Source organism: Muntiacus reevesi, chromosome 3 (genome assembly GCF_963930625.1).
Source record: "Muntiacus reevesi chromosome 3, mMunRee1.1, whole genome shotgun sequence".
Lineage (NCBI taxonomy): Eukaryota > Metazoa > Chordata > Mammalia > Artiodactyla > Cervidae > Muntiacus > Muntiacus reevesi.
In genome coordinates, this window is record NC_089251.1 from 319,465 (window position 1) to 342,558 (window position 23,094).

A 23,094-nucleotide genomic window follows, 5' to 3' on the forward strand; every position below is an offset into this window, starting at 1 on the left:
AGACGGGCCGCAGCTGCTGAGCCAGGCTGTGTTACAGGTGCGCTCACCTGAGGACGCAGCCCCCGAGGTCCCGGCCCAGGCCTTCCGCGTGGTGTGTGACAGTATGCTGGGGGGGCTGGCGCGGACCCTCCGCTGTCTGGGCGTCGACGTGCGGGTGCTGCACTCAGGCGAGGACCACCGGCAGGCCGCCGAGGTGAGCGGGCCTGGGCGCCCTGCGTCCCTGCGCAGCCACGGGGCTGGGGGAGTGTCGGGGCGGCAGCAGTGCCCCAGCTGCGTGATCCCCCGCCCTGAGCTGGGGCAAGGCTCCCCGGCTGCCGGGGTGGAGACATGTGTTGCTGCCCGGCGCCTGAGCTCCGCAGGCTCCTTTGCGGGGTGGGCCTGGTGCGGGCAGACCCTGGGTGCTCCCGGCCCCCAGAGACGCCGCCACATGCCCTTGGGCCCCTTCTCTCTGAGAAGCCGGTGCTCACCCCCGGCGCGGGGGGAAACACAAGCCCGGGGCCCTGCCGAACACAAGCAGGGGTCTCAGAATTCAGGAGCAAGGACGTGACCGGTAAACATTCTTTACCAGCTTCACTGAGAGGCGGCTCCCTCTCCCCACGCTTCACGGCGTGCTTCGCACAGCTGTCCCCACGGTAGATTCTAGACCGTGCTCATCCCCCGTGAAGCCGCCCTCCCGGCCCCGCCCCATCCGGGCCAAGCTCCGCCCCCGGCCCGGCAGCCTGATTTCTGGCTGCTCTGGATGCTGCGTGCCCGCGGACCTGCTCAGGTGGCCTCTCGGTCCTGGCTTCTTTCGCCAGCGTGGTGTTTCCCAGGCTCGTCTGCGCTGTGGCATCTGTCAGCGCTTCCCTCCTTTTTACAACCGAATAGCATTCCATCGGATGGACCACAGCGGGTCCCCCACTGGCCGCTCACGGACACCCAGGCTGTGCGACTTCTGCAGCCACGAAAGAGCACGGAGGTGGCCAGGTCATAATTACGTAATTACGTGTGGTTTCTTTTATGCGTTTGGACACCTTCTTCTGGGTCCCCAGGCTCGGCAAGCGGTGGCTGGGGCACACGGCGGGGTTGAGGGGGAGCCGGGTCTGAGCTTGGCAGGCGGCCCTTCCCCGGACACTGCACCGCCCGCTGGATGTTTCAGCAGCCTTCCCACACCTGCTAACGAGGAAGCTGGGGCCAGAAGGACAGAGGGGGGCTCTGCCCAGGGCTGCAGAGGTACGGCTGAGCCATGAGGGAGCCGTCTGCCTCCTGAGCCAGCCCCCACGTCCAGGAGAGGATGTCCACCTTCCTCAGCCCTGGCCCCTCACAGCCAGCTCTTCCGTAGGCCTGGTCCTGGCTCCAGGGAAGGAGGCATGATCGTGTCAAGAGTGGCTCTGGCCGCCGTCCCTGTCGGAAATCCCTGGGTCCTCCCACTGGGCTTGTTTCTAGGTTACAGAGGCTGAGACGAAAAGGCTAGCCTGGCTTCCTGAGGACCCCAGACAAGGTGTCTGCAGTCATGGGGGCCGAGGAGCACAGGGCCCCCCCAGAGCCTGGCCACTCGCACCCCCGCAGAACTCGGTTTGAGTTCACCATTCAGTGGCTGCAGCCACAGAGGCAAACCAGTGGACACGGGAGCCAGGCGTCGGTGCTGCTGTAACAGGCGCCTCAGACGCAGCAGGGCCGCGGGAGGGGGCAGAGGGACTCTGGGACCTGACGGGGTCAGGATGGCCCAGACGGAGCAGGTGCCGAGGCCCAGGAGGACCTGGACTGGAGCCGGGGGTGGACCTCAGAGCCTGGAGCATCGCAGTCTTGAGGCCCCAGGCCCAGTGCCCTCCCGGGGGGCGTGGCAGGCAAGGTGCTTCTTCCTGGGAGCACGGCTGCAGCTCCAGCCCCTGTGGTTGTGAGCTGACTGCCCACTTGTCCCCTTGCCTTGTGCTTGGGGCGCCCAGGGCCTGTCCTCATGCCTGCCCTGCCGTGGGGGGGGGGGGGGGGGGGTAATACTGTCACCTGTGTGTGTCACTCACGACGTGTTCTGGAGGGCAGGGCGATGTGCCCGCCTCTCTCACACCTGTGATGCTCTCTGGCGCAGGTGGAGCCCTCTGGCCTTTTCTGGAGAGACTCTCTAGCCAGGGGACCCACCATGTCCCGTTGACATCTTCTCTTCTGTGGCTCTTTCCCAGCCATATGTTTCCTGAGCAGACTCCCGAGGAGGTGACCTGGCTGTGCTGTACATCAGGGTTACCCTGTGGATTTTACTGTCTATGATGAGCTCCGTTAACACTTATCAACATGCCTTTAAAGAAAGACAGGGCCACTGGTGAGGGAAGGGAGGAGGATCCCGCCCCCGCAGCAGAAGCTCGGGTGCTGTGTCCACACTTGAAGGGAGCAGACCTTTCAAGGATGAGCCGGGGTGCCGGCCAAGGATCGGCCAGGCTGCGCTAAGGCGCCTCCCAGTCCTCCTGCTGCTTGGGGTCAAGTGTGAGTGAGGCCGCAGAGTCCACCGAGCAGAGAGCCGTCCGTCCGGCAAAGAGGAACCGGGCGTGACGGCTGGGGAGGTTCGCAGCCCGTGCAGATGCAGGAAGAGGCTAAAGTTCAGTGATTGATGGCTTCCCCCGGCATGGCAGGAGCTGAGCAGCTCGCGGTCATGCTGAGCAGCCACCCGCCCGGCAGGAGCCAGAGTGGGAGCAGGTCCACCTGGGCGGCCGCCGCTCCACTCAGAGTCCTGATGGCCCCACCCTCCCCTACTGTCTGCAGTCAGTTCCTTGCAGCAAACCTCAGCGTGCCTCTGACTGGCTCCGCCGCCCCAGGGACCCGATGGATACAGGCACCAGGACAGACTCATCTGAACGGCTCCGATGTTGTGTGCCTGGGCCACTAACCTGGTAGATTTAGGGCACTGAGGACCTGTCTCCACGGGTAAAGGGGTCACCAGTGTCCCTGACCTGCTGTGGCCTTGCTCCTCAGAATGTGGCTGTGGGCTTCCCCATGGAGGTCCTGCAGGAGAGCCCGCGGGGCTGGCCGGTGGGCTGGGAACCGTGCCCAGGGCTCCATCCCATGAGCGGCTAGATGGCACCCGCCGCAGTCGCCGCTTCACTGTCCTTTTCACCAGTCTTGGCAGCAGGCAGGCACGTCTCACAGCACTTTCGCTCACCTTTGTCCAAGTATCGGTGAAGCCAAGCATCCTCTCTTGTGCTTGCTTGCAGCCTGTGCCCCTGCGAAGGGCCCCGGGCGGAAAGCTGCAGGTCTGACCCTGGCCTCAGAAGGCCCTCTGGGCTGGCACAGTTGGTCTGCAACATGTGATACTGCTTTATTTTCTGCTGATACACAGAACTGCATGGACCTTTAGTACTTAGTTGCCTGAGAATTGATCTTACCTCTGGAAACCTCGCAGAAGTCTCCTCAATTCTACTGAGTTGGCTGTCGATTCTTGGGTCTCCTTTGCGGACAAACCGTCTGTAGACAGAGACAGTTTCATTCCTTCCTCTCCAGTCTTTACAGGTCTCGTTTCTGTCCCATATCCTCTCACAGCAGCCGAGGCCTCCATGCTGGGGTTGAACAGATGGAACTGTGGCCGGCTGTCTCAGTTCTGACTTAACAGGGGCTGTTTCTCCGTGACGTGTGGTGGTTGCCAGGCCCCCACACCAGGATGCAGGCTCCATGTCTGCTGCACATCGTGTCATGAAAGAAGTTGAATTCTACCCGATGCTGCCTCTGCAGCCATTGAGATGGTCCCTGTGATCTGTGCATGTGGTGAGCCTTTTCAGTTTGGAGCCAGCCTTGCATTCCAGTTACACCCAGCCTGGCCAGCGTGTCACGTGGCTGGACCTGTCTTCAGGACCATTCTGACACAGGACTTCTGCTGCTCACCATCTTCTCTTCTGCTTCATAAACAAGCTGGGGAGTTTACCCTCCTGCTTTCTGCCACTTTGAGTAATATTTGGATTTTCCTCTCAAACACTGGCTGAGTTCCTTCAAGGCTGCCTTAGCCTCTTGTTTTGGGGGGAGGAATTTAGGAGTTCCTGATTCTTGTCATTTAACACTTTTAGGACTCCTTAGGCGACTGCATCATCTGAGTCACTCGGCAAGCCGTGCCTTTCTCTGGAATGTGCCCCGTTCGCAGTGTGGGGCTCGCTGCCCGTGAGGCTCCGCGGGGCCGTGCGGTGACCAGGTTCACTCTGGCTGCTGTTCAGCTGTGCTTCACCCGATTCCTGACCTTCCAGAGGGTTGTCACTTGAATGAGTCCCTGCAAATAACTGGTGTTTGGCTTTGCTGAGCCTTTCTGTTGCATTTTTGTGTTTTTTAATCTCATTAATTTCTCTTTTTATCTTTATAGTTTCCTTCCTTTTGCTTACTTGGGGTTATTTCCCCAAGAGCTAAGAGGAGTGCTTAGCTCTTTAATTTTCAGCCTCTTAAATCTTACAATGTAAACATGCAGGACAGTAAATTTTCTTGAAGTAATGTTTTCACTGCATTCCGTCCATTTTGCTATATAGTCTTTTCATTACTTTTTAGTTCTAATAATTTTTGAGTTTTGAATTTGAGTTCAGATTATTTATTTGAAAGGCTGTTTTTCAGTTTCAGAAAGCTTGGGATTTAGGAGCTTTAACCTAAGTGAACTGTAGTCTGTATACTGCTGACTTAGACATTTGTGAGGACTAGCTTTGTAGCCAAGCAGACGATGCTTTTATAAGTGTTCCACGTGGACTTTAAAAGGCCACAGCCTCTTCCAGTCACGTTCGCTCCCCTCTCTTGCTTTCGCACACTCAGTAGGTCAAGCTTACTCAATATTTCCTCAAATCATCTTATCTTGTTTTGTTACTTTTCTGCCCACTTCTATCGATGACCAAGAGAGCTGTACCGAAGTCTCCTGTGGACACTGGGTTTTTCAAGTTCTCCTTGTGGTTATGTCAGTATTTGCTTTATCTGTTTAAAGTTGTTATTAGTTGCATATGCACACAACTTTTAGAATTCTTATATCTTCCTGCTGAGTGAGACGCTTTATAATTGTGAGGTAAGCCTCTTTGGCTCTACTGACACTCTTTGCCATAAGGTCTATTTGAACTAATATTAATACCATCACTCCAGCATTTTTTGGTTAGTATTTGTGTATCATTTTCTCATCGTTTTGCTTTCAATCTTCCTTTGCTTTTGTTATAAATTGTTTCTAGCTGTTTTTTTAAAAAATCTGTCTGACAGTCTTGTTTTTCAACCTGTTAGTTTCATCCATTTACATTTATTGTAATTACTCATATAATTTGTGTTCAGTTGTAATATACTAATTTGTTCTATCTCTCCTACTTTTTCTGTTCTTTTTTCTCCTTTGTTTCTTATATTCTTTTCTCTTTTTCACCCTTGTTTCTATTTTTCCCTCTATTAATTTGAAAGTTATAACTCTTATTTCTCTTCTTTTAGGGGTTAGCCTGCATGTTTGAGTTAACAATGTCTGAACTTAGAATTAATCCAAAGACTTCAGATCATGTTAGCTTTCTTACCTGCTTTCCGTCTTACTGTTATTTCCAGTATTTTTAACACATTGTGGTTTTCCTTAGTTTTGCAAAGTAGACATCACATTTCTTTTATATATTCAGTGACTCTCAGAGTTTATGATGTATGGACATGCATAGGCACTCTGAGAAAAGGCAGCCTTTTTTACTAAAGGACTTTCCTTTGCTGTGACCTTTCACTGGGGCCATTTTTCCTTCCTCTCTCCTGAAAGAGCATGTTGCCGGGTTTGTGACTGGTTGACGGGACTCCGAGAAGGGCCCTCTGCTCTTGTCCTTGCTGTTGGACACCTGCCTCTGTCCTGTCACCCCTGGCTTTATTCTTGACTGCTCTGTTGCCTGGATCTTTCTTCATATTTACCTCAATTATGTGTGTTTATTTTTAATTCTGTTCTTATTCACCACATAGATGTGTATTTGTTTCCACTACAAAGTAACCACTTGCTTTATTGCATTTTTTCTTTTACTGTGGTAAAATATACATAACGGGAAGTTGATCATCGTAACCATATTTAAGTGTACAGCTCAGCGATGTTACGTATGTTCAGTGTGTGTAACCATTGCCACTGTTTCCACACCTTCTCACCGTCCCACACAAAACCTCCATATGCATTAAATAAGCATTCTCCATTTACCCCTCCCCCAGCCCCTGGTAACTACTGTTTTACTTCCTGTCTCTATGAATTTAACCCCTCTAGGGACCTCACAGGAGAAGGCAATGGCACCCCACTCCAGTGTTCTTGCCTGGAGAATCCCAGGGACGGGGGAGCCTGGTGAGCTGCCGTCCATGGGGTAGCACAGAGTCGGACACGACTGAAGCGACTTAGCAGCAGCAGCAGTAGCAGGGACCTCACATAAGTGGAATCATATAAAATTTATCCTTTTGTGTCTGGCTTATTTCACTGAGCGTAATGTCTTCAAAGTCCATCCGAGCTGTAGCTGTACCGGATTTTCCTTCCTTTTAAAATCTGAATAAGTTCCATTATGCATACATGTGTGTGTCTATGTGTGTGTGTGTGTGTGTGTGTGTGTGTGTGTTTCTGTCATCTGCTGGTGGACACGTGGGCTGTTCCATTTGGCTGTTGTGAACAGTGCTCCTACTATATACCATGATGTACAAGTATCTGTCCACGTTTCTGCTTTCAGTTCTTTTGGATCTGACCTGGCAGTGGAATTGCTAGATCATACAGTAATTCTGTGTTTAATCTTTTGAGAAACTGTAGCAGTGTTTTGCATGTCAGCCACACCACTTTACCTTCCCATCAACAATGCATAAGTGTTCCAGATTTCTGTACATTCTCATCAACACTTATTTTCCTTTTTAAAAAGAAAAGCCATGCTAACAGATGTGAAGTGATACCCAGTGTATCACGTTTCCCTGATGACTCATGTTGAGCATCCTTACATGTGCATATTGGTCATTTGTGTGCCTTCTCTGGAGAAATGTATTTTCTCCAGAGAAGAAGAAGGTCAAGGTCCCTTGCCCATGTATTAACTGGTTTATCTGCTTTTCCTGTCATTGAGTTGTGGGAGTTCTTTATATAATCTATATGTTAATCCCTGATCAGATATATGATTTGCAAATATTTTTCCCCATTCTGTGGGTTGTTTTTTCACTTTCTTGGCAGTGTCCTGTGATGTACAAAACTTTTTTAACTCTCACAAAGTCCAATTTATTTTTAATTGTGTTGTCTTTGCTTTCGGTGCCACAGCCAAGAAATTGTTGCCAAATACAACGTCATGACTATCCCTGGTGTTTCCTTCCCAGAGTTGCAGTGTTCAGCTCTCACGCTAGTGAGCTGGCCCCTCGCACCCTCCAAAGATAACACACGAGAAGGAACCAGACTGGACACGTCACAGCTGCTGCCTCACTGATTCGCACCGAGCCCCTCGTGGCACGCAGGGTGGGCCCAGTGGGTCCTGAGCCCTTTCGATGGGATCCTTGTAGACTTTGATAACTTCTCTGCTGTCCCATCTAAAGAGGTGCTCCAGCTCCTCAGGTCTAGAATCAGCTGTTCCTCCAAAACTCCCCGGTTCCTTTTAGCACGAACCCTGTCTAGAAATCAGCCTGCATGAGGGTGCTCACAGCTGCAGGGTTGGTTCTCATTTCTAGGCCTTTGTGGTGGGCAGAGTGATTAAGTACCTCTAAATATATATAACACCCATCAAGGGAGTCAAGAAGATCCCCTGGAGAAGGAAATGGCAACCCAGTCCAGTATTCTTGCCTGGAGAATCCCATGGACAGAGGAGCCTGGCGGGCTACAGTCCATGGCGTTGTAAAGAGTCAGACATGACTGAGCAACTAACACAACATCCATCAAATATATATGACACCCATCCGAAGTTTTCCATTCAGATCTAGGGTTTATTGTGTGATCTCCTTAATTTTCTCCCAAATCTTTCTCTTTCTGAGCTGAAAAATCCTAACACCACACCAGCATTACACATCTGTCTTATGTCAGAATTCACATACAAACATTTCAGAATAACCGCGTTGACGTTGCCGTCCCCGAACGTTTCAGAATAACTGCGTTGATGTCACCAGCAGTCGTGTTACTGCAGGGTGTTCTTCATTTTGGTCTGTAGCCCGAGAGTCACATGGTCAGTTCACTGTGGCTTCGTGTCATTTGGAATATTTCCCTATTTGTAGTTCATTTGTTTCATCTTCTTTGGGTTTATAGAGATGGCTTTTTAAATTTAATTTTGTTAGCAATTCTGTGAAATGTTTGCATGATTCTAAGGCTAAATCTATTGCAGCCTGCAACGCCCAGCCTCAGGCTGCAGGAACCTGGTGGCTCAGATGGTAAAGAACCTGCTGGCAACGCAGGAGACCTGGATCCGATCCCCAGGTCGGGAAGATCCCCTAGAGAAGGAAATGGCTACCCACTCCAGTATTCTTGCCTGGACCACAACTCCAGGGACAGAGGAGCCCAGTGGGCTGCAGTCCATGGGGTCCCAGACGGCAGATCATAATTGAGCCACTAACACTTTCACTTTCCTTTACTTTCAGATGCGGGGGAGGCTGTGATGGGGGAGTGGGCTGGCGGGGAGTGGGGAGAGGGGATGGCTGGCCCTGGGAGTGGGCCTGCAGCCTCACCTGCTGATTTCTCCTCCTGCGCAGGTTGCCAGGCAGGAGGGGAGGGTCATCCTGACCTCAGGGCTGCCATACCACAAGGTGAGGACCCACGGCCCAGGCTGCCCCCCGCCCTCCCCCGCGGGCAGACTGGAGGCTCCGGGCTTACCTCAGCTGAGGGGGTGGGGCTTGGCTTCCGGCCCCACGTGAAAGCTGCTTCTGTCCGCAGCTCCGGGCCCAGGTTGGGGCTGGGCGCTGCCTGGCAGTGGACTGCTCCCTCAAGGCCCAGCAGCAGGCAAAGGCCGTCATCAGGCATTTCAACGTGCGTGTCACCCCCGCGGACATCTTCAGCCGCTGCCAGGTGGGTGCCGCGTGCCCCAGGCTGGGAGAGGGGCCCGTGTGTGCGGTCCAGGCTCTGTGACTGGCGAGGCCCCGCCATGTGGCTGGGCCTAGGTTTTCTGCTCCATGGAGCAGTAGCCCAATCTGTGCATTTCCTGCCAACCCCTTCCTCGGGAGGAGGGAAGGTGCACGTGTGGTGAAGACCCTAGGGCGTCGGGGGAGCCTGCGGGCACTTTTACCAGCTTTTCAGGACCTCTGCTGGTGCGTCATCTTGAGAAAACAGAGCTGGGGAGCTGGGAGGACACCCCGCTGGCACCCCAGGATGCTGGGGAGCCTTCAGACCCATGGGGGTGGCTGCTGCCCTTCACAGGAAGAATCCGGGCCGCATCCCAGCACTGTTCCCCTGCCCCAGCGGGAGCCCCGTGGAGGGACCAGGCTGCAGGACACCCCCATGGGTGGTGTGGGGCCAGTTCAAAGACTGGGGTCAGAGCTGCACCCTGGTGGGGGGGAGGAGCAAGTGCCCCCAGGACAGGAGACAGTCCTGGGGGCAGCGGGGCCCGGGGAGGCACTGGCTCTGACCCAGCTGCCATGGGGAGGCGGGGGCCTGCAGTCCGTGGTGTACCTGCCCAGGTGAGCGGTGATGGCAGCCGGGGGGAGAAGGTGTGGCGCAGGGGGTCCAGGACACGCACGGTGGGGCCAGGATCCCAGGTTTCAGGTTGAGACCCAGGTCGTCAACAGGGCAGGTCCTGGGTCTGGGCCCTCAGGCGGCTGGTCTAGGGGGTGGGCCCGGTGCCCCGAGCTCTCCGAGTGGGCGTGGGGGTGCAGGAAAGGGGCTTCCTGCCCAGCTGCGGTCCTGTGTGGTAGACGTGCGTCCCACACGTGGTCAGTGGGTGATGAGAGGTGAGGTCCCTGGCCCCAGGACTGGAAGTGGAAGGCAGCCACAGCAGCAGACACGGGGCTGCTGGGAGGGGGCGGGCGCCAGGCAGAGACCGTGTGCAGTTTATGGCCGCAGCCCAGGAGGGAGGCGGGGTTTCGGCACCCCGTGGGTCTTTGTCGGGAGGGGTCCCTTGCAGAGCCTCTGAGGCCCAGGGCTGTCCAGCAGCCTCCAGCGGGACTCAGCTGCTGAGGAAGGTGGGCTGGGTGCACCCCAGGGCAGGGACCCCCAGGTGGCAGACCGCTGTCCTGGGGCGCCTGCAGCTGTGCGCTGGGACCCCAGGAGGCAGGCGCAGCCACAGGCAGAGTGGGGTCCCTAAGAGCTTAGGGTGCTTGGATCCGCGCGCAGCCTCTCAGCATGCAGGCGTTGGGCGGCGGCTCCCACCACGGTCCTCAGCCGTGGGCCTGGTCCCTGTGAGTGGAGGACGCTCCCTGCTGACGGGCAGTGCCTGCCCCAGGGCGGGGCGCCTCAGGCCACACACCCCGCCTCCCTTGCCCGGAGCCCCCCAGACACGACGCTCCCAGCCTCACCCAGGAGCTCAGCCCAGCGCGGTGGCTGGGAATGGCTTACCTTCCCGGTCCAGCGCACGGGCCACCCCACTTCCTGGCTGGTGCGTGAGCCGGCTGGTCTCAGGGCCTCCCACACGTCGATGTGGAAGCCCAGGAAGGGGCTGTACAGATGCCCCGAGTGGATGCCCCAAGGCACGGTGACCAGTGGCTCCGTGTGACTGCGGACCCTGCCCTGCCTGAGGCCACGGCCCAGGCCCGCGTGGCCCCTGAGCCCGCGTGGACATCAGAGGGCACTGGCCACTGGCCAGCAGAGCGCCGCAAGCATAGGACTGACCGAGGGAGCACCTCCGAGCCGTTCTTGGCCAGCAGGGTCCCATCCTCTGCCCCCAGGGCCCGAGCTCCCTGGACGCTGGCTCAGAGCCACCACCGCCCCTGCCCAGGCCAGAGCTGGTCGTCTCCCTGGAGAGCTGCCGCCGCCAGGCTGAGTTTCCATTTTCTTTTCCTTCCTTCTGCTATTTTGGTGCTGTTCCCAGAGGAAAAGCCCACTGGACACACGAAGCGTTCCCAGAGCCGCCGGCTGCTCTCGGGGCTCCACATCGGGGTATACGGCGGGAGTAAGTGAGGCTGGAGGGGCTGGTGGACCCCGCCACGCGGAGGTGGCCCCTGACAGTAGGGAGGCAGCCCACCCATCCCAGGGCCCAGAGGGCGAGGGGCACTGGATGCCTCCAGCAGGGCAGGGCCGTGACCCCCGGAGCTGGTGACTGGGGCCTGGGACCCGCCCATCGGGCACGTCCGCCAGGAGGGCATTCCCAGTGCCGTCCACCCTGGGAAAGGATCTTATCAAAGAAATATAAGCTTAAAAAAGTCCCAGAGCAGAAACCCAGGCACAGCCGGGCATAACATCTATTTTACCGTCCCTGCGGCCCCCCTTCTGTGGTGGGGAGTGGGCTAAGCCCCGGTGAGGGGTGTCCTGGGGGTCAGTGACGTCGGCCCCTGGAAGTGGCCTCCAGGAGGACAGTCACCCCATCTGGGGGGGGGGTGCTCTCAGCAGGGGGTCCCTTTGGGAGCGGCGCTGGGGGAGGAGACTGCAGCCAGGGGCAGGGCCTTGGGACGGGGCCTCAGGGGCGGGTTCACGCCCCCGGGAGCCCGGTGCTGGGCAGAGGCCGTGGGAGGGAGGAGGGTGCTGCCTGGGCTGATGTCTGGGGGGGAGCTGGCTGAGTGAGGGCTCTCAGGGCCTGAGCACGCCAGGGCACCCTGGGCCAGCGGCCCCCAGCGCCTGCACCACACCTGGGAGGCCCGCAGTGACGGGGCCCGGAGTCCAGACGCAGGGGCCAGCGGGTCGCCGGTGCCCAGTCCGTCCCCAGGCGTGGAGACCCTCCCTGTGTCGTGAGGGGCGGCAGCAGACGTGGGGACAGACAGGAAGAGGCGGCGGCCCTGACCCCGCCCCTCCCCGGCCTTTGTGCTCTGCGGCCCCCAGCCCCGTTCCCACACTCGGTGCCCCGGGGTCACGCAGGCACAAAGACTGGGGAGGAGGGGCCCACCCTGTGCAGGCAGGGCCCGGGGCCACTGAGGCCGCAGGGGGGGCCTGTCACAGGCCTCCGGGGGGGGGGGAGTTGGGGGTGGCTATGGGGGCCCAGCATGCCCCCAGACTGAGGATGCCAGCCAGGGGGAGGGGCCATCAGCACGCTCAGTACAGCCCCCCGAGGCAACACTCGGGTGGGCCCCGCAGATCGCCCCAGGCCTCCCCACAGCCCACGGGGCTGCCCTCCCGACACACTCCTCCCCTTCCGGGAATGCCCCGGGTCCACCAGAGCCCAACCCGGGTCCCAGCACTTGGCTCTTGGGGGACCTGGGGACCTGGACCCCCCTGGCCCGGGACCCCGCTCCTGGCAGCCCCCTTCTTTAGGAGGGCCCCGTGGCTGGCATGACGGCAGTGCCCACGCCTCACACTGAAGTGGGTGCCCCAGGTGCAGCCGGCTGGCAGTCTGTCAGCGTACCGGCCCCACGTGGACCTCACACGCTCCTACCGGGCTCCCAGGACCCGTGTTGTCCGAGATGTGTGAGGAGGCCCCTGGAGTGGCCGGGGCGGGGGCCCGGCTCAGTGCCCAGGGCGGTCGCTGGCCCAGCTGACTGCAGGTGCCCAGCAAGCACCCCACTCCTGGCTCCGTCTGTCCTAGGGTCACTCCTCTCTGGACCTTGGTCCTGAGCATGTGTCCTGGGAGGGGCTCCTACCCCCTGTCTGGGGTGCCCCCAGGATGTACCTCCTGGATGTTGACAGGTGCTCACTTTAAACAAGCATGCTGTTGTTGCCTTGGGTCTCCGCTGCTGTGCGCAGGGCCTGCTCTCAAGCTGCAGTCCTCAGGCTTCTCCCGTTGGGGCGCGCAGCATCTTGGAGTGCAGGCTTCAGTGGCTGTGGCGTGTGGGCTCTGCTGCCCCGAGGCCTGCAGGGTCTTCCCGGACCAGGGACTGGGTCGGTGTGCGTCTGTGCCCTCAGAGTTCTGACTCTAAGCGGGTCGGCCCTTTTCGAAAGTGAACATCTGGGGCTTCCCTGGAGGCCCAGATGGTAAAGAATCCACCTGCAATGCAGGAGACGCAGGTTCAATCCCTGGGTTGGGAAGAACCCTTAGAAAAGGGAGTGGCTGCCCGCTCCAGCGTCTTGCCTTGAGGACTCCACGGACAGCAGGACCTGGCAGTCTGCAGTCCACAGGGTTGCAAAGAATTGGACGCGACTGAGCAACTAACACTTTCATTTCCCTCGCTTTGCGAGGCAGATTCTTAGCCGCTGGACCACCAGGGAAGCTGCCAGAGGCTCACTGTTTAAGAGGGCCGACCTGCTTAAAATAGGAGCTCCGAGGGTACAGACTCACCTCACAGAGGACAGGTGTGCGGCCCAGTGCCTGGGATGCAGGCTGGGATGCCCGGCCCCCGGTACACAGACCCGTGCGGTGGACGTGGTCCACAGCCACGACCAGGACGCTGCCCCTGCCAGGCCAGCATGACGTGGGCCTGAGGGGAGCCAGCGGGGGCGGGGGAGGACAGGCCTCTGGGGGCCGCTTGGTGCCCTCAGCTCCACCCTTCAGCCCGGGGTCAGTAAGGCACCTTGGGCAGCAAGAGGGCACCCGAGGGTCTGGGTGCTCCTGTTCCTCTGCGTCCTCCCCCCAGCCCACACCGGTGCCGGGGCCAGCCATGGAGCCAGCAGGAGCCCCTGGCCGGACGTGTCAAAGTGTCGGTCCCTCAGTCGTGACTGACTCTTTGTGACCCATGGACGGTAGCCCGCCAGGCTCCTCTATCCGTGGAGTTCTCCAGGCAAGAATACTGGAGTGGGTTGCCATGCCCTCCTCCAGGGGATCTTCCCCACCCGGGGGTCGAACCCAGGTCTCCTGCATTTCAGGCAGATTCTTTACCGCCTGAGCCACCAGGGAAGCCCAGACACGTCAAAGGCCAGCTCTAGACCCACTGCCCAGTGAACCCGAGAGGAACAGGGAGGGCAGGGCGCTGAGAACCTGCCTGCCTCAGGGTGAGGGGTGCGCGGGCCCAGCTGGGGCAGCAGGGCGGGTGGAAGAGGGCCCATCTCACTGCCAGGGTCCCCCGCGGCTGGGCTGGCTGAAGGGCAGGAGACAACCTCCCCCGGAGGCCACACTTCCCAGCCCAGGAGCCAGAGCCCGTGAGTGCAGGCCTCGGGGTCTGCAGGGGAAGGTTCATTGCCAGCAGCCCTGCGCGTCACACGCTGCTCCCAGCTGCTCCTGCAGGGGCCCCACCCCAGCCCTGCTGCTGGGGCCAGTGCCAGAGAGGCCCAGACGGACCCAGGGGCCTGGCCCACTGTCCCCCTCAGCCCTGGATGGAGCAGGCAGGACAGGCTTGGGGCCCCGGTGGGCAGCCCTGCTTGGGTGTGGGAGGGTCCTCGGGATGACAGAGTGGGGCCTGCGCAGGGGGTGCCCACGGGTGGACAGGCTCCAGGAAAGGCACGCGTCATCCCACCCCCACCTGGCCACCTTTCCCTCCCTGGCCGCAGAGTGGTTGGGGGGAGGGGACACCCTCCTCACCCCCTCCCAGGCAGCCCCTCCACCCACCCTCCGATGTGCCCATCGGAGGCACATCTGGGGTGAGCCAGGGTGGCTGGGGGGGCCTTGACCTGGGCGGGTGGGGGCCCCGGTGAGCCCACAGCCAGCCTGGGACGGGGCGGGGGGGGGCCTCAGGAGAAGGTGGGCATTGGGCAGGGCGGTGGGTGGTGGAGTGGAGCCCCCTCCGGCGTGGCCTGACTCAGCAGCCCTGCTGACCTCACTGGGCCCCACACGTCTCCCCAGTCCTGGCAGCACCTGAGCAAGTGTTCTGTCCACCAAGCCAGACAAGCCCGTTTAGATGCCACCTCCTCCAGGAAGTCTTCCAGGCCCTCAGCCCAGTTTGCGGAGTCCCACCATCCTTTGGAGGAGGACTCCAGGGTGCGCCCTCCTTGGGCGCCCCCCGCTGTCTGAGGGCCAGGCCCCACTTGCCTGTGACAGGGGCACACGGGGGCGGCCCCTCCCCGACGTCCCCAGCCCGCATCCCTCTCCCCGCCGGCTGGCGCCCGCCCCCTCCCACACAGCCCTGGGCGGCTGGGGTCCCCCGCCCCCCTCGGCTCCGCCGGCGCGGGAAGGCAGGCGGGCGGGCAGGCGGCCGTTTGCTTTTGAATCCGGGCCGGGCGCCCTGAGTGGCCCTTTCAAAGGCCGGCGGGGGTGGGGGCCGTTCCCAGGCGCGCCCCGCCCCCCGCGCCGCCCCTCCGCCCGCTTTCCCACGCGCCCGCCGCCGGCGGTTCTCACGGCCGCGCCCCTCCCCCGTCTGGGAACTGCCCGCGCCTGCTGCGCCGGGGGTGCCGGGGAGCCCCGGGAAAGGGGTGCCACCCGGGCTCCCGGGGACGGCGGAAGGGCACGGCCGCCCGGGGGGACCGCTGGGAGGGCTGGGTGCCGCCTGGGGGGTGCTGAGGGAAGGGTCCTGGGGGCCTAGGGGCACGTAATGCCCGGTGGGGTAACCGGGAAGCGCGGGAGGGGCTGTGTGCTGCCTCGGGCGTTGCTCGGGTGGGGGCCCAGGGACCTGCTGCCCAGGGGAGAATGAGGGGGCCCCAGGGGGTGGGGAACCGCCCCAGGGCCAGAGTCCCACTGCATTCTCTGACCCAGATTATATTTGAGTCAACCTGGGGCCTGTAGCTGCCCACCCACCCTGACCTCACAGAGACACGGGGGTCCTGGCCATGCCTGCCTGTCCCCTGGGAACAGTGAGCTCTACGACGCCCCGTCTCCGCGTTGGGGCCGCCCGATTGGGAGCAGGTCCCGGGGCAGCCGTTACTGCCTCTGCTCCTCCTAAGGGCCCGGGCGGCTTGTCGCTGGACTTGGCAAAGGCACACTCCCACCAGCGGCCTGAGAGCCACGTGTCAGCCCCTGCACCCCCCCCCCAGGGGCTGTGACTGTCCACTGTGATGGTCCGGGGGTGAACCTCGCCACTCTTCTGGGCCACGCGCACAGCCTCGGCCTGCCTGGGTGGGCATCAGCGTCCAGGTGAGCGGACGTGGGGTCTTATCCTGGCGGCCTGAGCTGTCAGCCCGCTGTCCCACACAGTGGTGCTGGGCTGGGACTGCGGCTGGGAGAGGAGGGGACGGCTTGAGAGGATCTGAGGACAAGGAGGGACCCCGACCGAAGCACAGCCTGCGGCCGGGCCCTGAGGGCGGGGCTCAGACACAGCCCGGCCGGGGCGGGCCAGGCGACGCTGGCTGGGCTGCCCCTGTCAGGCCCCCGTCCAGGCTGCTTCTCGGACCGTGCTGGTCTTCCGCGGCACCAGACCGCTTTCCTCTCACTGTCCCAGGGCCCGTCCCCTCCCCATCCGCCTGCGGGGGCAGCGCTCCCGTCGCAGCTCCTCCTGCCCCACAGTGGAGGCCAGGACACAGCTCTGCAGCCTCACGCATGAGTGTGCGTGCGTGCACAGGAGGGCCCCTCCACTCCTGCAGACGCGTGTCCTCGCCTGACAGCTGACACACGGACACACGCACAGACACAAGTGCACAGTACGGACCCACATGTGCACACACAGACACGTGCACACACGCACACAGGGACACACGCACAGACACACGTGCACACACGCACTGACACACGTGCACACACGCACATAGACACACGCACACAGGGACACACGTGCACACACGCACACAGGGGCACACACACAGACACACGTGCACACACGCACACAGGGACACACGCACAGACACACGTGCACAGGGACACACGCACTGACACACGTGCACACACGCACATAGACACACGCACACAGGGACACACGCACAGACACACGTGCACACACGCACTGACACACGTGCACACACGCACATAGACACACGCACACAGGGACACACGCACAGACACACGTGCACACACGCACACAGGGGCACACACACAGACACACGTGCACACACGCACACAGGGACACACGCACAGACACACGTGCACACACGCACTGACACACGTGCACACACGCACATAGACACACGCACACAGGGGCACACACACAGACACACGTGCACACACGCACACAGGGGCACACACACAGACACACGTGCACACACGCACTGACACACGTGCACACACGCACATAGACACACGCACACAGGGGCACACACACAGACACACGTGCACACACGCACACAGGGGCACACACACAGACACACGTGCACACACGCACACAGGGACACACAGACACGTATACACACGCACACAGGGACACACGCACTGACACACGTGCACACAGACACACAGGGACACACACACGTGCACACACACAGACACGCACACAGGGACACACACGTGCACACACAGACACGTGCACACACGCACACAGGGACACACAGACATGTATACACACGCACAGACACACGTGCACACACGCACACAGGGACACACGCACTGACACACGTGCACAGGGACACACGCACTGACACACGTGCACACAGACACACAGGGACACACACACGTGCACACACACAGACACGCACACAGGGACACACACGTGCACACACAGACACGTGCACACACGCACACAGGGACACACGCACTGACACACGTGCACAGGGACACACGCACTGACACACGTGCACACACGCACATAGACACACGCACACAGGGGCACACACACAGACACACGTGCACACACGCACACAGGGACACACGCACAGACACACGTGCACACACGCACTGACACACGTGCACACACGCACATAGACACACGCACACAGGGACACACGCACAGACACACGTGCACACACGCACACAGGGGCACACACACAGACACACGTGCACACACGCACACAGGGGCACACACACAGACACACGTGCACACACGCACTGACACACGTGCACACACGCACATAGACACACGCACACAGGGACACACGCACAGACACACGTGCACACACGCACACAGGGACACACGCACAGACACACGTGCACACACGCACACAGGGGCACACACACAGACACACGTGCACACACGCACTGACACACGTGCACACACGCACATAGACACACGCACACAGGGACACACACACAGACACACGTGCACACACGCACACAGGGGCACACACACAGACACACGTGCACACACGCACACAGGGACACACAGACACGTATACACACGCACACAGGGACACACGCACTGACACACGTGCACACAGACACACAGGGACACACACACGTGCACACACACAGACACGCACACAGGGACACACACGTGCACACACAGACACGTGCACACACGCACACAGGGACACACAGACATGTATACACACGCACAGACACACGTGCACACACGCACACAGGGACACACGCACTGACACACGTGCACAGGGACACACGCACTGACACACGTGCACACACGCACATAGACACACGCACACAGGGGCACACACAGACACACGTGCACACACGCACACAGGGACACACGCACTGACACACGTGCACACAGACACACAGGGACACACGCACTGACATGTGCACACACGCACACAGGGACACACACACGTGCACACACACAGACACATGCATACAGGGACACACGCACAGACACACGTGCACACACACAGACACGTGCACACACAGGGACACACACGTGCACACACACAGACACATGCATACAGGGACACACACACAGACACGTGCACACACAGGGACACACACGCACACACACAGCCGCGCTGAGGCGGGTGCTCTTTCCCCCGAGGACCTGGGTGCTTCCAAGTCACCCTCGTGCAGAGAGGGGTCCACGCACCCACCCAGACTTGCCCTGTCGGCGGGATCTCCGGGCCCTAACCCAGTCCTGCCCCCCAGGGTGCCGACAGCACAGGAGGCCCCACAAAGGGGCCAGGCCTGTGGGAACTGACCTCCCTGGCCGGGGGGCGGAGCCGGCACCGAGCGGGCCCAGGGGGCTGCTGGCCTGGGTCTCCAGCATCAGGGACAGAGGCGCCGGCGGGGGGCTGGAGTCTGCTTCACGGGTCAGGAGAGCCCTGGCTGGGGTTTCAGACCTCACCAAGCAGGCCCCACCCCAACCCCACACCTCCTCGGAGGCCTGGGCTGGGCCCTGCTGCCCCCACGTGTGCCAGCGGGGAGGGGGGTCGCCCCTCCCAGCGCCTGAGGGCTCAGCCGGGGCAGGGGAGGGGCAGCAGGGCTCCCAACCCCCTGCCGGGGGCCACGGCTGGTCTGGCAGGAGGCTCGCAGCCCTGCCTGCGTGCTCCGAGCCGACAGATGACCCAGGGCCCCTCCAGAGCCACCGGACAGCGTGGGAGAGCGAGGTGGAGGGCAGACCCAGGCAGCGCCTAATCGCTTCCTCCGCCGCCGCCTGTCCACGCACGGGGTGCCAGGCCCGCCCCCCCCCCCAGGGGCCTTTCATACCAGCCCTTTGTCCCTGCGCCCATCACCATTTGTTGGGGCAGCTCTGGGGGGTCATGGTACACAAACTGGCCCACGGAGGCCTCTGGACCCTGCGGTCTCAGGACCTCAGGCAAGGATGGGGGGGCGGGTGGCGCTTGGCAGGGACCAAATGGGGCCAAGGGCCTGGGAACACACTGGTGTCCTGCAGCGAGAACGGCTGTGCCCCCCAGGCCTCTGCCGCGAGTGGGAGGCGCTTGCCAAGTGCAGAGTGGGAGGCATCTGCGACCCCCGCCCCACGCAGAGTGGGAGGCGTCTGCGAGCCCCGCCCCACGCAGAGTGGGAGGTGTCTGCGACCCCCGCCCCACGCAGAGTGGGAGGTGTCTGCGACCCCCCACCCCACGCAGAGTGGGAGGCGTCTGCGACCCCCCGCCCCACGCAGAGTGTGGGGGCGTCTGCGACCCCCTCCCCACGCAGAGTGTGGGGGTGTCTGCGAGCCCCGCCCCACGTGTGCTTTTCTTGTCGCATGCTTGTGCGAAAGTGATGTTTATTTTTTTCTACTTTTTTATGCTTTGCTGTAAATTTGCTCTAAATGAGTACGTAAGGGGCCTTATTCTAAAGCATGTCACAGCTTCTCAGCCCAAGCCCCCATCTTCCCTGCCTGTGTGGCCTCCAGAGCCTGGGTACCAGACTGACAACATCTCCCATCCTGGAGGGCCTAGCTCCCACTGGGGGTGGGCAGCGGGGCCTGTGGGGGTCCCCAGGGTGCCAGCCTACCAGGAGTGCAGTCCCGGCCTGCTGCTGGCAGGGCAGAGAGCCGTGCCCAGGTCCTCGGAAGTAGCTCCCTCCACTAGGCTCCCAGCCTGTGGCCCCGCCCCCTCAGGAGAGCTGGTTCTATCATGCCCTGTGCCCCAGCGGCCGCTGGTGTGGCCCACCCCCCCCCACCAGCCCCCGACTTGGCCCAGGACTGGTGGAGGCCCAAGGGTGTTCACAGGCAGTTTGCAGCAGGCTGTGCTGAGCCCGTGGGCAGGAGCACGGGTAAGGGTGAGGCCCCTGGCGCGCACGCCTGGCCTTCCCGCTGGCTTCTGTGGCCTGGCCAGGCCCATGGTGACAGCCCTCCTCGGCCCCCGACAGCGGTGCACCAGCCGCCCCCACCTGGGGGCGCAGCACACGCCGTGGGCTCTGGCGTGCGCGCGCCCAGGGCTGGTGGGAGCAGGCGTGCCTGGAGACACACGGCCCAGGACAGACCTGTGACCTCCCTCTCAGCAGGCACTGCTGGATGCGGCCGGGATCCCTGGGCTCAGAGCTGAGAGCAGGCCTGCTCGCGGACGGGCTCCCAGTGCCTCTTCAGCTGTCCCCCCAGCTCTGTCTCAGGGGCTCACAGGCCCGCCAGGCCCATCGAGGGCTGGGGTGCCTCCCAGGGAAGGAAGTGGCCGGAGCAGCCCCTCGCCACCCTCCTAGGGCTGTGGAGGGTGGGCCGCCCGGCCATGCCGGCCTGGCTTTGGGTCCTGGGCCACCACCAGCCCCCTGGGCCGGTCCCTGCTGGTGGCTTTCCCCTGGGGAGGCAGCCTCCCTGACGGTGGTCTCCAGTCCCTGCCTAGGAGGTCCTCACTCCTGCCCAGAGTCGGCGGCTCAGCGGGCATGAGCTCCAGACAGCCTGGGCGCCGTGAGAGCCAGGCCCAGGCGGACCCCAGGACGGGGGAACCAGGAGCCTGCCCATCCCTCCTGCCCCCACTCACCCGCCTGGCCAGGCTCTGAGGGTGGAGGTCCACCCTGTCCTCAGGCCCCCAGCCCGGATGGGGTCCCAGAGACCTCGAGGGACCCAGGAGACCACACTGTCCAGGGCACCCACAGCCCCCTGCTGGTATCTGCCCAGATTCGCTGATGTCTGAGCTTGGGGTCTGCACAGGCCCTGCAGGGAGTGGGCCCGGCTCAGACACCACCTGCCTACACCCGCACAGCGGGGTGAGGCCCCTGCCGGGTGGGGCCCCCGGCCAGCAGATGGGTGACCGTGAGCAGGCTCCTCAGCCCCTGGGAAGCTCCTTGAGAGCAGGGGGTTGGAGGCTCCATCCTCCCCCGTGGGGCAGGGGGACGGGCTGTCAGCCTCTGACTGGGTGTGCGCTGAGCCCCCGGCTCTCCTCGGGGCACCGGGCAAGGGCGGCTGGACCCCGTGCTGGACAGGGAGACCCTGGGTGCGGGCCCTCCTACAGACGGGGACCGCACGACGGGGCGGGCGGGCGGCTCAGAACCGGCTCTTCCAGCCAGGCGTGGCGGTGGGGGCAGGGGTGACCGCCGGGCCCGGCCGTGGGCAGCGGCCGTGGGAAAACCGGCACCGGCGCTTCCCGAGGGTGGGGCGGGCCTCGCAGGGCACCGCGCATTTGTCTGCGCGTGACTCAGCGTGAGCTGGCGCCCCGCCCCAGGCGCGCGCCACTGGGTGCTGGGAAGGCCGCAGACCCCATCAGTGGACCCCGCCCCACCGGGCTCCCCCACCTGCTGGTGCTGACCCTCAGGGGGCCTGGGCAGGGAGAGCCTGGCCCTGGGTAGGCAGCCCGGCCGGGAGGCCCGCTGGCCCGCCTCTTTGCAGCTCCTCCCCGGCTGGGCCTGGAGTGACTGTCGGCCTGACGTGCAGCCGGGCCCTGCCCACGCTTCTGCCCACTCGGCCCTGGTATCTGCGATGAGAAGGCAGAAGCACCCAGGTGTCTCCCTGCGCTGGAGTCTGGCCGGGGGAGAGGAGGCCCTCCGGGGGGCTCTGGGGAATTGGCCTCGCCCCCCAGAGGTGGCCTTGCCCGTCCGGCACCTACTGTGCCACCTGCTGTGGCACCCCTGGTCGTGATGCTGGAGGCCGAGCTCCGTGATGAAAGGCTTTGGGGGGAAGAGGGTGTGTGTGAGTGGCGCAGGAGCCCCCCCACCGTGGCTCCAGGGTCCCCCGCCGCTGCCCACCCCAGGCACTCCCCCTCCAGGGACTGACGGGGCTCACGAGGTGAGGGGGGTGCCAGGAACACCAAGCAGGCACCCTCCTCCCGTGGACCGGCTTACCCCCTGACTGACAGGAAGCCTTGTGTGCCCATCTGGGAGCCGGCCAGCCCCCCGCCCTCACCCCGCTGTCCTGCTTGGCCCTCCTTGCCTGCCCCTGGGAACCCTGTGTCTAGACCCCTGCCAGGCAGTGGCCATCATGAAGTGATGGGGCGGCTGCACTGGGAGGCCCATCCCACCCCTGGGACGGTGAGGTTGGCGGGGCTGAGCCAAGGTCTTCATGGCCGCTCACTGCCAGACCAGGATCCTGTGTGGCTGGGCTCCTGCCCGCACACACTCGGTGCCCAGCGGGCTCCAGACGGTGCCAGCCCCCGGGGGCAGGTGGGGCCAGGTGTCACTGAGAAGTGTGGACACCGGATGGGCCCTGGCTGGCTCCAAGATGGGCCGAGGAGTCAGAGCAGCTGTCGGGCCGCCCCCTTGGCTCTCTAATGCTGGGCCTCCATCCCCCACCAGTGTTGAGCCATCAGGGACCCAGGCTTGGCTCTGCGGTTGGGGAGGACCGCTGGGTGGTGGCAGAGTCCTGCCAGGGCTCAGGAGTTGGACGAGGCTGCCCAGGGCCAGCTTGGAGCCCATGCAGTGGGGGAGGGCTCCCTGGAGGTGGTGTGCCCCATGTCCTGCAGCGAGAGGAAGGGAAACATCATGTGTCTGCGAAACCCCCTGGGCCGGGCCGGAACCACAGGGAGCACAGCGCTGGGGGCGGCGGGCTGCGAGAACGCCCCGTGGCCCCAGCGCCTCCTCTGCCCCCTAGGCCTGCAACTGTGACCAGTACCTGAGGGTCTCCAAGGACATGATGAAGCAGCTGGTGCGTCTCAGCGTCCACCCAGGAGGCCCCGGTGGTGCCGGTGAG

At 62.0% G+C, this 23,094-nt stretch overlaps 1 protein-coding gene across 8 annotated transcripts in view; it reads left to right on the forward strand.

The window, feature by feature from the left end:
* Nucleotides 1-23,094, forward strand: part of EXD3 (exonuclease 3'-5' domain containing 3) — a 114,114-nt gene that overhangs the window by 84,675 nt on the left and 6,345 nt on the right. For 4 of the 8 annotated variants that reach the window (XM_065927989.1, XM_065927992.1, XM_065927991.1 and 1 more), the window contains 5 exons: nt 38-193; nt 868-966; nt 8,599-8,652; nt 8,780-8,911; nt 22,996-23,089. In XM_065927989.1, coding sequence (XP_065784061.1) covers nt 38-193; nt 868-966; nt 8,599-8,652; nt 8,780-8,911; nt 22,996-23,089 — 535 coding nt within the window. Of the gene's footprint in view, nt 1-37; nt 194-797; nt 967-8,598; nt 8,653-8,779; nt 8,912-22,995; nt 23,090-23,094 lie in introns of all 8 variants that reach the window. The other 4 variants (XR_010662273.1, XR_010662274.1, XM_065927990.1 and 1 more) reach the window with 2 other exon arrangements.